Source organism: Pipistrellus hanaki (genome assembly GCF_964339955.1).
Source record: "Pipistrellus hanaki genome assembly, chromosome: 3".
Taxonomy (NCBI): Eukaryota; Metazoa; Chordata; class Mammalia; order Chiroptera; family Vespertilionidae; genus Pipistrellus; species Pipistrellus hanaki.
The window spans coordinates 380,609-394,321 of NC_140505.1; the positions used below are offsets into that span (position 1 = coordinate 380,609).

The 13,713-nt window shown below is 58.3% G+C and overlaps 2 protein-coding genes across 4 annotated transcripts in view; one reads left to right on the top strand and one right to left on the bottom strand.

Annotated features, from left to right (window-relative positions):
- The window catches only part of MCPH1 (microcephalin 1), an 89,637-nt gene that overhangs the window by 30,673 nt on the left and 45,251 nt on the right, over positions 1-13,713 (bottom strand). The window contains exon 13 of one of the 2 annotated variants that reach the window (XM_084878339.1): positions 2,805-3,154. The exons of the other annotated variant lie outside the window; for it this stretch is intronic. Coding sequence (XP_084734465.1) covers positions 3,113-3,154 — 42 coding nt within the window. The 3' untranslated portion in view covers positions 2,805-3,112. Of the gene's footprint in view, positions 1-2,804; positions 3,155-13,713 lie in introns of those variants that run through there. 2 annotated transcript variants of the gene reach the window in all.
- ANGPT2 (angiopoietin 2) overlaps positions 1-13,713 on the top strand; it is a 36,908-nt gene that overhangs the window by 13,753 nt on the left and 9,442 nt on the right. Inside the window, exons 2-5 of one of the 2 annotated variants that reach the window (XM_084878342.1) lie at positions 4,202-4,357; positions 7,024-7,145; positions 9,644-9,876; positions 12,176-12,306. In XM_084878342.1, the coding sequence (XP_084734468.1) occupies positions 4,202-4,357; positions 7,024-7,145; positions 9,644-9,876; positions 12,176-12,306 (642 nt within the window). The remainder of the gene's footprint in view (positions 1-4,201; positions 4,358-7,023; positions 7,146-9,643; positions 9,877-12,175; positions 12,307-13,713) is intronic. The other variant, XM_084878343.1, reaches the window with a different exon arrangement.

A 13,713-nucleotide genomic window follows, 5' to 3' on the forward strand; every position in this document is an offset into this window, starting at 1 on the left:
TGGCGGGGGTGGGGGTGGGGGACGCCAGGACAAGATTTCACGTCTTAGAACGGACGTCTGTGTTGGGTGTTGATTCTGGTCCCTAGAACGTCCACCCATCACGAACCTGCAAAGACTGAGGTGTGACTGCCTTTTCTCAGCAAATGGAAACAGCGGCGAGCATCTGCAAGGCCAAAAGGACAAGCACCGCGGAGCGCCAGTGGCATTCGGGCCGCTCGCCGTGCTCTGGGGAAGGGTCGCAGCACGCATTCCAAGGGGACAGAGTGGACATCCACACGGGGCCTTTCAGAGGGACTGGGACCCACAGGTCGGTGGGGGCCTAGCCACCCTCAGACACGAGGGTCCGCCATTCCCACAGCGCAGGGGAGCGGGAAGGAGCCGAGTGGAGGATCCGGTGCTCAGCGGTCCTGAGGAGAGCAGCGAGCGGAAAGGCGGGGCGGGGGCACGCTCTGCAGGGAGGGAGGTCTCCTGTGTGTGCCAGGCCCTGTGCTGTGGGCTCCGCTGCAGACAGTGAAAACCAGATGCGACACAGAAAGGCGCCTGGGCCGTAAACTGGAGGACGCGCTGGTCCCAGCCCCGGGCGGGAGGGGACCAGGGGCCCTCCCACAGGAGCAGCCAGCACACTGGGCCAGGCCGCTTCCCGGGGAGGGGGGCCCCCGCGGGGTCACCTCCACACCATAATGGCCTCGGAGGGAGTCCCCTGAAGATTACTGCTCGTCCTGGGAGGGAAACGGCTGCCTTGCCATGAAGCTCCCAGGGGACAGGCACCAGCCGTGGATTCCAGGCGTGTCTGCTGGTGAAAACGCTCGCCCTCCGACGCAGGGAGGTGGTCTCTGCTTTTCAAGGCTGCAACCTGGGCGGTGGGAAGGCACTCATGCCAGCTGGGGGACAGGCCACCTTGGAAGGTTGCTGAAGGGCAGGAAAAGTGTGGGTGGCTGGTGGGTGAAGCGCTAGTTCGCTGACATGCCAGCCCTGAGTGCCCGCCCACGATGCCAGGCACCCGAGCCCTCAGAATGTCCGCCTCACACAGCGCCTCACATGTCAGCACCCGGAGTCCTGGTGGCAGAGACACGGGGAGTAACCGCGGTCACTGTGGCTGTTACTGCTTCTGACATCAAATACCTTCCTCTTCCTTCGTGGAGCACCCTCCACTCACACCACCCGTCTCCTAAGACCTCCATTCCTCTCACAGCGTCAAGTGCGAGAACACAATGTCTAACACTTGACATTTCTGTATCCGGTTAGCAGCTGGGCCAGTGCAGAGCCAATTCCATTTCCTTTTGCTGCATACACTGTATACAGAGACTATACACGTATACAACACCCACTCACGCATCAGACGTACACACACATCACATGTACACACACACCTGTAATTTGCTTGAACATGAGAGGAACCCCACACGCACACACGCTATACACATACTTTGTCATCCTGAAAAGGTGAAAAGCAGTTGGCTTAGAAAGAATTTTGCATCTATCATTTTCAAGCTTGGACAAAATGATGGCAATAACGCTAAGAACTTCCATTTTTTAAATTAGGTCTTTTATGTCTTTCAAAGCTCCCGAGTCTAACGTTTAGTTTAGACCCCGTAGCTGCAGAATGGGGCTGGGGGAGGGCTACGGAGCTCCGTCCCCTCTGGCCACACACCAGAGGGACAGGGACAGAACAGCTCTTATCTCGCTCGTAAGGATGGGGTCAGTAAGATGGCGCCCTTTATCTGCCCTAGCTTGTAGACCATCACTCGGAGCACAGACATAACCCAAACCCCAGCCAAGTATGCCTTCCCGAGCTCCAAACTTCTCAGGATAAGTCTTTCTAAATGTTATTTTTGCTGGTGTTAACAGTAACCAAGATAACTTCTCTGGATGACTTATATAGCTTTAACTCTGCCCTAAAAAATTCCACTATTCCCCTGGTGATGAGCGAAGAGTGAGAATGGGCGGGAGGGGAACGGAAGCTTCTATGTGAAGTTCTCTTAAGTTGGGTATCAAACAGGGAGGTCTGTAAGGAGGGGAGGCAGGATGCATTGAGAGAGAGCACACCACGAAGCCAGCCGGTCATCAGGTGACAGGCTGCTCTGGGGCTTCGGGGAGGCCCTGTGAGGTGTTTGCTGGGGCTGCCCGGGAAGAGAGCCTCATGTGTTCACGGCGGTACAGTCCATTTCACTCACACGAGAGGCCAAGGCCGAGACGTGTTCTACAAATAGTCAGCGCCCCGCGTCGGTCAGGTTCACACCCTGCTCAGCGGCCGAGAGTGAGTCAGGGGCGCCCGGGAAGCATCCAGACGTGTGTGCGTGCATGTGTGTGTGCGCGTGCGTGCGTGTACATGCATAGCTCCAGGAATGGGGACCGTGCGTGGCAAGGGAGCCAGGAGGCACAGCTCCAAGGAGCATCCTAAGGCCTCCTAACACAACTCCCTCCAGGAGCTCCCGCCTGCCTACCTGCACCCTCAGGCAGGCACACGGAGGGAGACAGGCACCAGGAGGAGGACCCCTGGTCTGGGACTGCCTAGTGGTTTTATTTTTAGTTTTTAAAAATATATTTTATTGATTTTTTACAGAGAGGAAGAGGGATAGAGAATTAGAAAAATCGATGAGAGAGAAACACCGATCAACTGCCTCCTGCACACCCCCTACTGGGGATGTGCCCGCAACCAAGGTACATGCCCTTAACCGAATCGAACCCAGCACCCTTCAGTCTGCAGGCCTACCCACTGAGCCACACCAAAAGGGCTCTCAGTGGTTTTAGAGAAAGGCAATGATAAGCAGTTTTGTGATCAAATTTTATTCATTCAACTTAATAGGAAGGATTGAGCTATAACCACGTGATAAAAAGACAGAAACAGGGCTTCTGTCCTCCTGAGTGGACTGTGGCCATCACTGGTCATTACAGAATACAGGAAGAAAGCAAACGGACCTTCAAGGCCCGAGTGACGCGCATACTGGCTTCCACACTCAGCTCAGCTCTGAGGAAGCAGCCCAGTGCCCGGGGCACAGGAGGGAGGCCAGGCTGTGGCACCCACACACCGAACCTTAACCCGCCGTAAAGAGGACAGGATCTTACCCTTTGCAGCCGGGTGGACCTAGAGGGTGTGGCTGAGGGAGATAAGTCAGACAGACAAATGCCAGATGGCTTTGCTCAGAGGTGGAATCTAAAGAGTAAAATAAACAGACAAAACAGAAACAGGCTCAGAGACACAGAGCAGACTGATGGCGGGGGGCAGGGGGCAGGGGGCGCTGAGTGGAAAGGTGAGGGATTGAGCAGCACAGACTGGGGTGACGGACGTCGCGGGGATGAAGTGCAGCACAGGGAACTGCCAATGACGCGAGAACAACTAGGCACGGTGCCGGCGGGCACAGACCCGCCATCGGGGTCTTTGTAAACCACGTAACTGTCTCACCACCACGCCAACTAGTCCTTGAAACAGACCTCTGACCTATCAGAAACTGCTTTGTGTATGAGGACCCGGGGCCTGAAGGTACGCCACCTCCTGATCAAAGGCTGCAGTGTGGGGAACAGGCACCAATGCCCGACCCCATGGCCTGCCGCTCACTGTCCTGCATGGACAGCTCCTTATGTCACCCAGCAGCCGAGCTAGTTCCCCATATCTGCACCCACTCCCCCACACCCCCACCCCCACCCCCACCCCCACACCCGCACCCACTCCCCCACACCTACACCTACACCCGCACCCGCACCCACAGGAGGGAGACGACTCGGGCAGGGAGGTGAGGAGCACTGGGGTGGGGGTGGAACGGGTGCGTGAAGCCATGGAACTGAGAGACGTGTCCCGGCTGGGGAACCTGAGCTGCCTGACGTGTGATGAATTAGCTCTGAGACGGACAGAGGGAGCAGGGAGCACAGAGGGGGGCTCAGAATGTGAGGGGTCCTGACCATCTGGGCAAGGCCGAAGGCGGCCTCCCGGCTCCGTCTGAGGCTTCTGAACTCTGCATTCTGGGAAACTGGTCTACAACGTGGCACAAACACCACTGCCCAGGGTGTTTGTGCAACTTTCCATTCCCCTCAGCACAGGGACCAGCGGCCGGGCAGAGGGTGTGGCAGGGCGCCCTTGGGTGTGCACCCCGAGTGTGGCCTGGCTCCCCCACCTGGCTGGCCTCCAATGCAGGCACGATGCCCCATATTTGCCACGTAGCTAGTGGCTGCGGTCCCGCCTGACTAACGCCCGCCCTGCCCGCAGCTGGAGAGCTACATCCAGGACAGCATGCGCCGGGGCGCAGCCGCACTGCAGCAGAGCGCCACGCACAACCAGACGGCCGCCATGATGGAGATCGGCTCCAGCCTCCTCAACCAGACGGCGGCGCAGACGCGCAAGCTGACGGACGTCGAGGCCCAGGTGAGTCACGCGGGCACCACGACAGCCACGTGGGCAGGTGGAGGTGGGCTGGGGCAGGCAGGGAGGATGGGTAAGCACTCAGGACCGGACAGGGACGTGGCATCAGGACACGCATCCTCGCGGTTAGCGCTGAGGGGAAGGGTGTCTGTCCCACCAAGGACCGCACCGTGCTCCCGTCCCGCACACGCGTCTGCCTCTCGTGCTCAAGGCCCTCTAGGCCTCCTCCTCCGGGCAGAGGCCAGAGCTACTCCCCGTTGGCCCTCAGAGCATAGCCTCCATCTCGGGGAACTGTCCCGCCGCTTGTGCAGAAGACTGCCATTCCCGGTGCGAGTCACACAGTTTGTCCTACCAGTTCACACAGTCACTGTCTGACTTGGCAGAGAGGCCGACGGGGGAGCAGGGAGACAGAGAGACAGACTGACAAAGGGAGCAGGCAGGACACAGAGAGAGACGGACAGAGGGAGCAGGGAGCACAGATGGACAGACAGACGGAGGTATCAGGGAGGACGGACAGACGGACAGAGGGAGCAGGCACAGGGGCTCACTCCGCCGGGAGCCAGGCTCTCTGATGGTCCCGGCTCCGAGTGGCTGGATGAGCAACTGAGCAAGGCCCGCTCTTGGACCTCAGCCGCGTGGCTATGGATGAGGCAGGGCCACAGGAATGACTGCGAAGTCCCCTTTCAGCTTTAAGAGCTAATGGTTAACATAGAAAAGACCATGAAACACAAAAATATTAAAAGAATAACTGCAAACAGTAAAACAGAATTCATGGAGCCGCTAGTGGCACACACAGGACAGCAGGTGAGCTTGGGGGCAGTGCTGCTGGAAGAACTTGTGGGGTCCCCCAACCCCCACGAGTGCTCCCGGCCCCCAGGCCCGCTCCGCTCCGGGCTGCTGGGCGAGCACCTTCCTGCTCTGAAGATCCGTGATGCTCAGGAGAGACCAGCAGCTCCAATGCAGGCACATCCCAGGCACATCCTAGTGGGAGTGGCCGCCTCAGCTCAGGGGCCAGCCAGGAGGGAGGAGCCTCATCTTCTCCCCCACCCCCCCCCACCCCCCATCTGTCCCCCTGGCGGCGGACGGCAGGGACCAGAAAACAGTGGTGGGAGAAGCTGACGGCAGGGACCAGGAAAACAGTGGTGGGAGAAGCACATGCCAGCTCACGTGAGGACGGGTAAGAGTGACCTGCTGACCTCCTCTTCCCACAACCTCAGACAGTTTAGGGAAAACAGGAGCATCTACAGGACGGATCACAAGGTACCAAAAAGGGTAATCCTCAGAGGTGAAAAAGGAAGAATGAAAACGTGTAAAACTTAACGGGAAACTGTCAGCATACCCAGTCTGTTATTACAATCAACGGTCATGACGAAGCCACACTGCGGCTTCCCATGGAAGGCTAGTGGGTGCGGGCTCGCCGCCGTGCCCAGAGGCGGCAGCAATGAGTGGCAGCGGCAGCCAGGACGCACACCTCCTACACCCTGTGCCAGACCAGTGGCGCTTCATAAGCCTTAGTGGTCGGGGCCACCGCTTCCGAACATCTGCCTGAAGCCACACGTCATAGGACCGAGCTGGGAGCACAGGGACGGCTGGAGAGCAAGCGGCCATGTCCAAGTAGACACAGGAGAATGAGGCCGAGCCGGCTGCGCAGCGCACGGTGTCACCAGCAGTGACCAAGCAAGGCAGGCTGAGTCCCAGCCTATGAGTGTGACTCCTCGAGCCTGAGAGATGACCAGGGACAGAGGGGCGGTGTGGCCTGGGCTCCTGGCTCAGTGACTGACAGGCACCGCAGGGGCAGGCCCGCAGGCGACGAAGCAATGCCACCCCCGCCCCATGGCCCTCTCTGGGCCTTCAGAGTTCCACTCCCTCTTAGCAAGAGCCCACAGAAGGCCTGGGCCACAGAGGGAAGTGTTTGGTCCAAGCCCGCCCAGGCTGGCAGTGCCCGCGTGGCCACTGGGGAGCGGCCCGGTCTGCACGCCTCCAGCCGGACTCAGGCTGGGCCGGCCGCCCCTGGCCTCGGCCTTAGTCAGGGACCCGAGCAAACAGTGTTCCCCTCGGTCCAGAGCCCGGTTCCTGCGCAGCCATCCCGCCCACACTGCCACCTGGCTGCGCACCCTGAAGGCCACGCCACACGGATCTTCCTGCCGCGAGGCAGCCACGCGGGAGCCGTGTCCTCGGTGTGGAGCGTGGCGGGCTGCGGCAGTGCGTGTGGCGGGCACCGCACTCCCACCGCTGTCCTGACCGGCTGACACCAGGTGCAAAGCCGGAAAAAGAAATGGAAGAGGAAGAAGACGCTAACCACGAGACACCAGTGAGAGGAGACGGGGAAACGGCTGTGTGTGGAAGGAGCAGGGGTGTCCGCCCAGCGTGGCTGCGGACAAGGGAGGCAGGGCCTTCGAGGTCACAATTCCTGGCATTGGGGTGAGCGTTTCACACCCAGCGCCTCTCTGAGCACCAACATGGCAGGACAGGGAAACTAGTGCTGTTATCTGACACAAACACCACTGTCCGGAACGGGCAGACTCTCCCAATAAAGCATTCCCTGACGTAACCGGGAAACCACGCCTCTGACCCCGTAAGCACAGGGTGACGCACACTCTAGGGCTAGACCCCGCCGGGGGCACAGTGACCAGTGAACGCTGACCAGCGGAGTCTGCTGTCGCCCGCAGGTGCTGAACCAGACCACGAGACTGGAGCTCCAGCTTCTGGAACATTCCCTGTCCACCAACAAACTGGAGAAGCAGATCTTGGACCAGACCAGTGAAATAAACAAGCTGCAGGATAAGAACAGGTAAGAAAAGCACAAACAATGTATAATTTGAACAAGCAAGTCCATTTTTAATCCAAGTATTTTTAAATGTTTCAAACTTTTGCTTCTGCAAAGCGAGAAACGCACGTTGGAGACCCATCACTGAGCTGGGTCGCTCGGCGCATCATGCCGAGGCCTCTGAACGGGCTGCATCTGCTGCAGTCCTGCTGGATGTGGGGGCTGACCGGCTGCGTGGTCGCTCACCGATGCCACGGGGGAGTGTGTGCCGCATGGGCCAGCCTGCTGACGTGCCCAAGAGGGGCCTGTCCTGCTGTTTTATTTACTGTGTCACGGTACTCGCACCCAGGCACGGCACCCAGCGCCATCAGTGTAAAGATCTGTGCCATCAGTGACCGGTCCCCGAGAAGTGGGACCCGCCTCCCGAGCTCAGACACCGCTCAGCCCTTCACGAACGGCCCGCACGTCAGCTGGAGCGCTTTCAAACGCAGAGCGGACTGCACCCCTTTAACCGCCGCTGACTGGGTGGTCTGTGTGTGAAAGCTGGGCCTTCAGAGTTCCACTCCCTCTTAGCAAGAGCCCACAGAAGGCCTGGGCCACAGAGGGAAGTGTTTGGTCCAAGCCCGCCCAGGCTGGCAGTGCCCGCGTGGCCACTGGGGAGCGGCCCGGTCTGCACGCCTCCAGCCTTCAGAGTTCCACTGCTGATGGCAGGGCGGGGCTCAGCCGCCCGGGCAGGCGGGCGTCCTGCTTCGTCTTGCTACAGGCTCCTCCATTCCTTCACACTCTTCATGAACAGCTTCCCTGCCCCCATTTCCTCTGCTTCCCCAGATGCTCACCCAGTGTGAGAAATAAGATGTAAACATCACAGGCATTTACTGAAAGAAGTCCCCGCACACGTGCACCCAGTTCAGACCCGTGCTGTTCGAGGGCCGCTGTATTTGACTCCCTTTCATTAGAAGTGCCGGTGCGGCTCACTGAGCTGGTGTCTCAGCCAGCGCTGGCCCCGCCGTGCACGTGAGCGCTGCTCTGACTAGGACTAGCCCGGGGACCTGGAGCTCTGGGGACCCAGCCTGGTGTGGCTCTGCGTTTGAGAGGAGGCCTTGTAGATGAGGATGCGACGGCCTCTGCGGCTGTGCGAGTTCCGGGAGGAATCAGCGAGTTTCTTGAGAAAACGCACGCCCGAGTGTCCCCACATCCACACACGCTCTGGGCCATGTGACCACCCATCTGCCCCTCTCCCCCGGCTCCCTGTGGAACAGTGAAGAGAAAGGAGGGCGTGTGCTGTGCAGGCGGCAGAGACGGGGACCAACTGCCCGCAGAGGCTCCACAGCTCAGCCTGAGCGGGCGCTGGCCGTGACGCCAGGCAGAAAGCCACGCTTGGCGCGTTTACCTTCGTTACTTCTGCGGTGGAGAGCCACCTGGTTTTACTTACGGAAGGTGACGTAACTGACAATGACTTGGCTGATGTCAGGAAACTGTTAAGGAATGACCACTGAGAAGGACGTGGGAAATGGTGTAAACCAAGCGCACGTGATGACTGTGAGGAGAAACGGGCTACTTGCTGGCGAGGCAGACAGGGGCTACTGTCCTGGTTCCCAGGGGTGGAGGGCTGGGGTGCAGTTAACAGATAAGACCGGGTGTCTGATGACAACTGCTCGTACGGAATGCTAGCGCTTAGGGAAGGCTTTACTGGGTGGTCAGTTCCATGGCTGAGTAATGTCCAGGGATAAAGATGGAGATGTTACTGCCCCAAAAGAAGAGCGAGTCAGGCCACATACCTCGCGTCTTCGTTCACAAAGTCACTGTGCACGTGATGTTCGTGAGAGGCAGGGGTTCACTGAGAGCCAGAGAGCGCAAGGCCTGCCAGGTAACAGGCGAGGTCACGTGCGGAGGGAGAGGCTCAGCCTGCTCCTTCCACTGCCCCGTCCACTCCTACTGCCCCGCCCACCTGCGCTCCCAAAGCTCAGGCACCTCTGCATGGTCCACGCTCCTCTCCAGCGAGGCCATGGCTGCCAGCCTTCCTACCACAGACACCCTGGGATAACCCACCACAGCCCTTCTGTACTCCTCAATCCCTTCAGATGGTCGGCACGGCGGCCTGTCCACCCACGGAGCGCCCGAGAGCTCCTTCAGGCTGCAGCAGCATCACCCAACAACTGCTCTGATGTCTTTAAAAAGTCTCATTGATTTCAGAGAGGAAGGGAGAGAGAGAGAGAAAGAGAAACATCAATGATTAGAGAGAACCACTGATAGGCTGCCTCCTACACGCCCCCTACTGGGGATCAAGCCGGCGATCCAGGCATGTGCCCTGATGGGAAATCGCCCTGTGACCGCTGGTTCCTACAGCGATGCTCAACCACTGAGCCCTGCGGGCCGGCTCCTCTGACATTTTAACGGTGCCTTGGAGAAGCAGAAACTCCAAGGACATGACTCCCTGGGCGAGAATGACAAGACAGGCAGGGCATGGGCCTTGGGGGCGCTCAGAACACCCTGCACAAGCTGACACGCTTTCCCTCCCCAAGCTTTCTAGAGAAGAAAGTGCTCGACATGGAAGGCAAGCACACGGTGCAGCTCCAGTCCATGAAGGAGGAGAAGGACCAGCTGCAGGTGCTGGTGTCCAAGCAGAACTCCATCATCGAGGAGCTCGAGAAGCAGCTGGTGACGGCCACTGTGAACAACTCGGCCCTGCAGAAGCAGCAGCACGACCTCATGGAGACCGTGCACAGCCTGCTGACCCTCGTGTCCACGTCGGGCGGTAAGTGCGGCCACCCCTCAGTCAGGCACACCCTGGTGGCCACACCCACCTCAGGTCAAGTGCAGTGGAATTCAGTCAGTGAAATTCTCAAAATTCTAAAAAATTCTCATTTTTCAGAAAAGGCATTTCTTCTCTTACATATCCTATGTAATAAAAGGGCAATATGCAAATCAACCAAACAGCGGGACAACTGGTCACTATAACACACACTGACCACCAGGGGGCAGAGGCTCAACACAGGAGCTGCCCCCTGGTGGTCAGTGTGCTCCCACGGGAGGAGAGCCGCTCAGCCAGAAGCCGGGCTCACAGCTGGCGAGCCAGAGGTGGTGGCGGGAGCCTCTCCCACATGGCAGCAGCGCTAAGGATGTCTGACTGACAGTTTAGGCCCACGGGGAGTGGCCTAAGCCATCAGCCGGACATCCCCCGAGGGCTCCTGGACTGCAAGAGGGTGCAGGCTGAGCTGAGGTACTCCCCCCACCCCAGTGCACAAATGCCGTGCATCAGGCCTCTAATTTGATATAAAAGCTTTACAGGGTCTCAACACAGAACCAAGTAGAAAGGACAAATGGAAGAAGGGGAAGGATGTATTTACACAAAATAGTTATTATGAAGCAAAGCACCCAAACATCCTTTTATTCATGGGCCTCAAACAGCCCATCGGAGTTAACCCCCGTCACTGGGCATACGGGCTGGGCAGACAGTGTCTTCTGAGGACTGTGTGAGGACCGGAAGAGACACTGTTAGTGACTGGGTGGCGCGCTCCCTCCCCTGACACCCACACTCGTGCTGCGCACACCCCACCCGCCCGCACTTGCGGGACCCTACCAGCTGTACCCCTCCACACACTGAGGGACCCCCCAGCTGCATCCTCTCCCCCTGCCGCCACACCCCCTGCAGCACCTGATTCTCTCTCTACTTCCTCAATAAGGGAGAAGGCTGTGTTTCCAGCCCTTAGAGATGCGACATGAGGTTGTGGGCATTCTACGTTTTTTCCTTAAATGCACGGGTCTACTTTTCACTACGCCTCATCTCATTCTGCCCTTCCAACTTGTACCTTCGACAGACACACTGTGCGCATGAGTCACACTGAGCTTTCATCTTCCCGAGAGACACTATCCCACTCCTCTTCAGCCCTGCAGTTACCCCATCTCAGCAGAGCACTCAGCCAGGACGCAAACACGGCACAGGATGCACCCTGGGCTCAGCGCCAGGCCTCACAGGGGGCCGAGTGCCACACCTGCCCTCCAGCTTGCTTCATACTCGTGCCATTGAGGAAAAGTACACGTTTCCACTTCCACAGGAAAGGAACATCCAGGGGGACGGAGGTGTGGGAGGTGTCAGCTGGGACGAGCAGAGCAGAGAGTCTGGGTCTCTGGCAAGGAAAGCGGAGGAGGGACAGCAAGAGGCCCGCCCCATCCCTCCAATCCCCCTCCAGGGTCCAGACCTGTGCCTGGGACCCTCCCTCCAGTGAGAGGCAGGCAAACGCCTGCGAGGACACACACACACACGCACACACATACACATGCACAGACACACATACACAGACACACACACATGCACAGACAAACATACACAGAGACACGCACGTGGACACACACACACACACACACACAGACACACATACACAGAGACACACACACACATGCACAGACATACATACACAGACACACATACATAGAGACACACACACACACGCACAGAGACACGCATGTGGACACACACACACACACACACACAAACACACACGTTTTTTAAATGTGGCAAAAAGGGATAGGAAGTCTGAATATTTAAACTTGGAAGAATTTCACAGTCTTAGAATTTTTGTACCTAGACAGAGAATTTCAAAGACACAGATAAACGAGCATTAGGTTCCCCTTTAACACAAACTCTCTGGGACAATTGCTAACCCCCAGGGTCACTACATGTCTTCCCAGCAGTCTCGATGGGTGAGGGCCGGGGTGCATGCAGCCCTGGCAGGTGCCATTGCTTTGGGGGATGTTCGTTTATTCTCCTGTCAAAACTCAACGGGCTCCACGCGGGATGGAAGAACTTTAAATGTGATAGTCTGTCACAGCCGATGGTGAAGCTGATGAGGAAGCGGGAGCTGACCACAGATAACGGTCGCTGAGAATCAGGAGCACACAGGCCGCGAGGCAGGTCTGGGAAAAGGCAGGAAACCAGCACGTCCTTTCTCCCCACTGAGAAGTCAGCTGCAATGACCCCCAATGAGCGCCTCCCGAGCTCTACATGCCACTTGCCCAGGAGCCCCCCTAAAATAACCGCTCTTTATCTCTGGAAGCAGCCCGGCCGGCCCCGGCCACGAAGGAGGTGCAAGTAGCTTTCCGAGACTGCGCGGAGGCCTTCAAGTCCGGCCTGACCACCAGCGGCGTCTACACGCTGACGTTCCCCAACTCCACGGAGGAGACAAAGGTGAGGGCTCCCCGGTCCCCGGCTGTGGGCAGGGCACTCTGCCTGTCCTGTGGGCTCCAGGTCCATGCCGAGCAGGCTGACTCCCAGCTGCACGCCCCCTCAGCACACACATGGTGCTGACCACATGGCGCTCTGCTCACTCACACTCCCCTCTCCTGGCCCCGGGCTTGTCTTGTCGGTTGTCTTCCTTGAAGTGTGAGACTCTGCCCTTAAGTTTAAAGAAAATATCTCCCAATGAACAGCCATTGTCCCTTTCAATGGGGAGTTCAAGTAACAATGGGACACCCAAAGGCTCAGGGGCCACGCCTTCTCCCTCCCCCAGGGCTGTCCTTCTGGGACAAGCACAGCCTGGTGTGCAGGTGAGCAGACACTGTCTCAGCACACACCTGCCTCAGCGCGCGCGTGCACACACACACACCTGCCTCAGCACACACACACACACACACACACCTGCCTCAGCACACAGACGTGAGAAGGCGTGCACTCCGCTTTCAATCAGCCTTGGAATCAGCTACTGTCCCGGGTGCCCTAGAAGCAGTGCACCAGGGGAAAAGCCTGAGGTACCCTGCTGCCGATGAGAACAAGACGCCCCACAGGAGGGAGGCATGTGGGGCTGGGGGTGACGAGTCTCCGCTCACACTGGAAACATTAGGATTGGCGTTCCTTTCAAATGTTAGCAGTAACTCATGGCAGGGAACAGCCATCTTTCTCAAGTTCCTTTTCTCTAAAATGGTCCAGATGAAGTGCTTTAGATTCCCTTCCAGCCGGAGACTGAGGCATGGATGTGGGCTTACATTCCAGCTCTGCCAACTGTGTGTCTGAGTCGGTCACTTCAGGGGTTCCTCATCTGTAAGGTCACATCCCCCGAGGCTGGGCTAGTGCTCACCGCCCATCCCACAAACGGGAGTTGTAACCCAGGAGTGCCCTCAGCCCCAGGAGGCCAGCTTCCTGCATGGCGGGTGCCCCATTCCGTCCCGTATCAGCCACTCCAAGCAATGGACGTTGAGATTTGGGAAGATCTTTTCCAAAAGGGCCTAAATATTTCAACGTCATTTCTGAAAACGCCAGTGGTCTCGGAGCAGACACTGCAGGGTGGTGCCTGGAAAGCGCTGTGTCTGCTAGTTCGAGATGGAACACTTTCCTCCCAATGTCACGGGAAGGCTGTGTGCTGTGTGAGCTGCTCAGTGGTCCCTCACCGTGACCTCAGGCCGACCACAACCTTGAGCTTGCTTGAGCACTTGCGGACCTCCCGCTTTAGAGCCGGCTCACCCTGAGCCCTGCGGCAGGCGCCTACATGGCGGGGCCTGCTCCCCTCCCTGCTATGACCTATCCCACATTCCCCAGTGCCACGGGCTGTGTGGACGGCTCTAAAAGTTTCACGACCGAATTAGTCACAACACTCCGCCT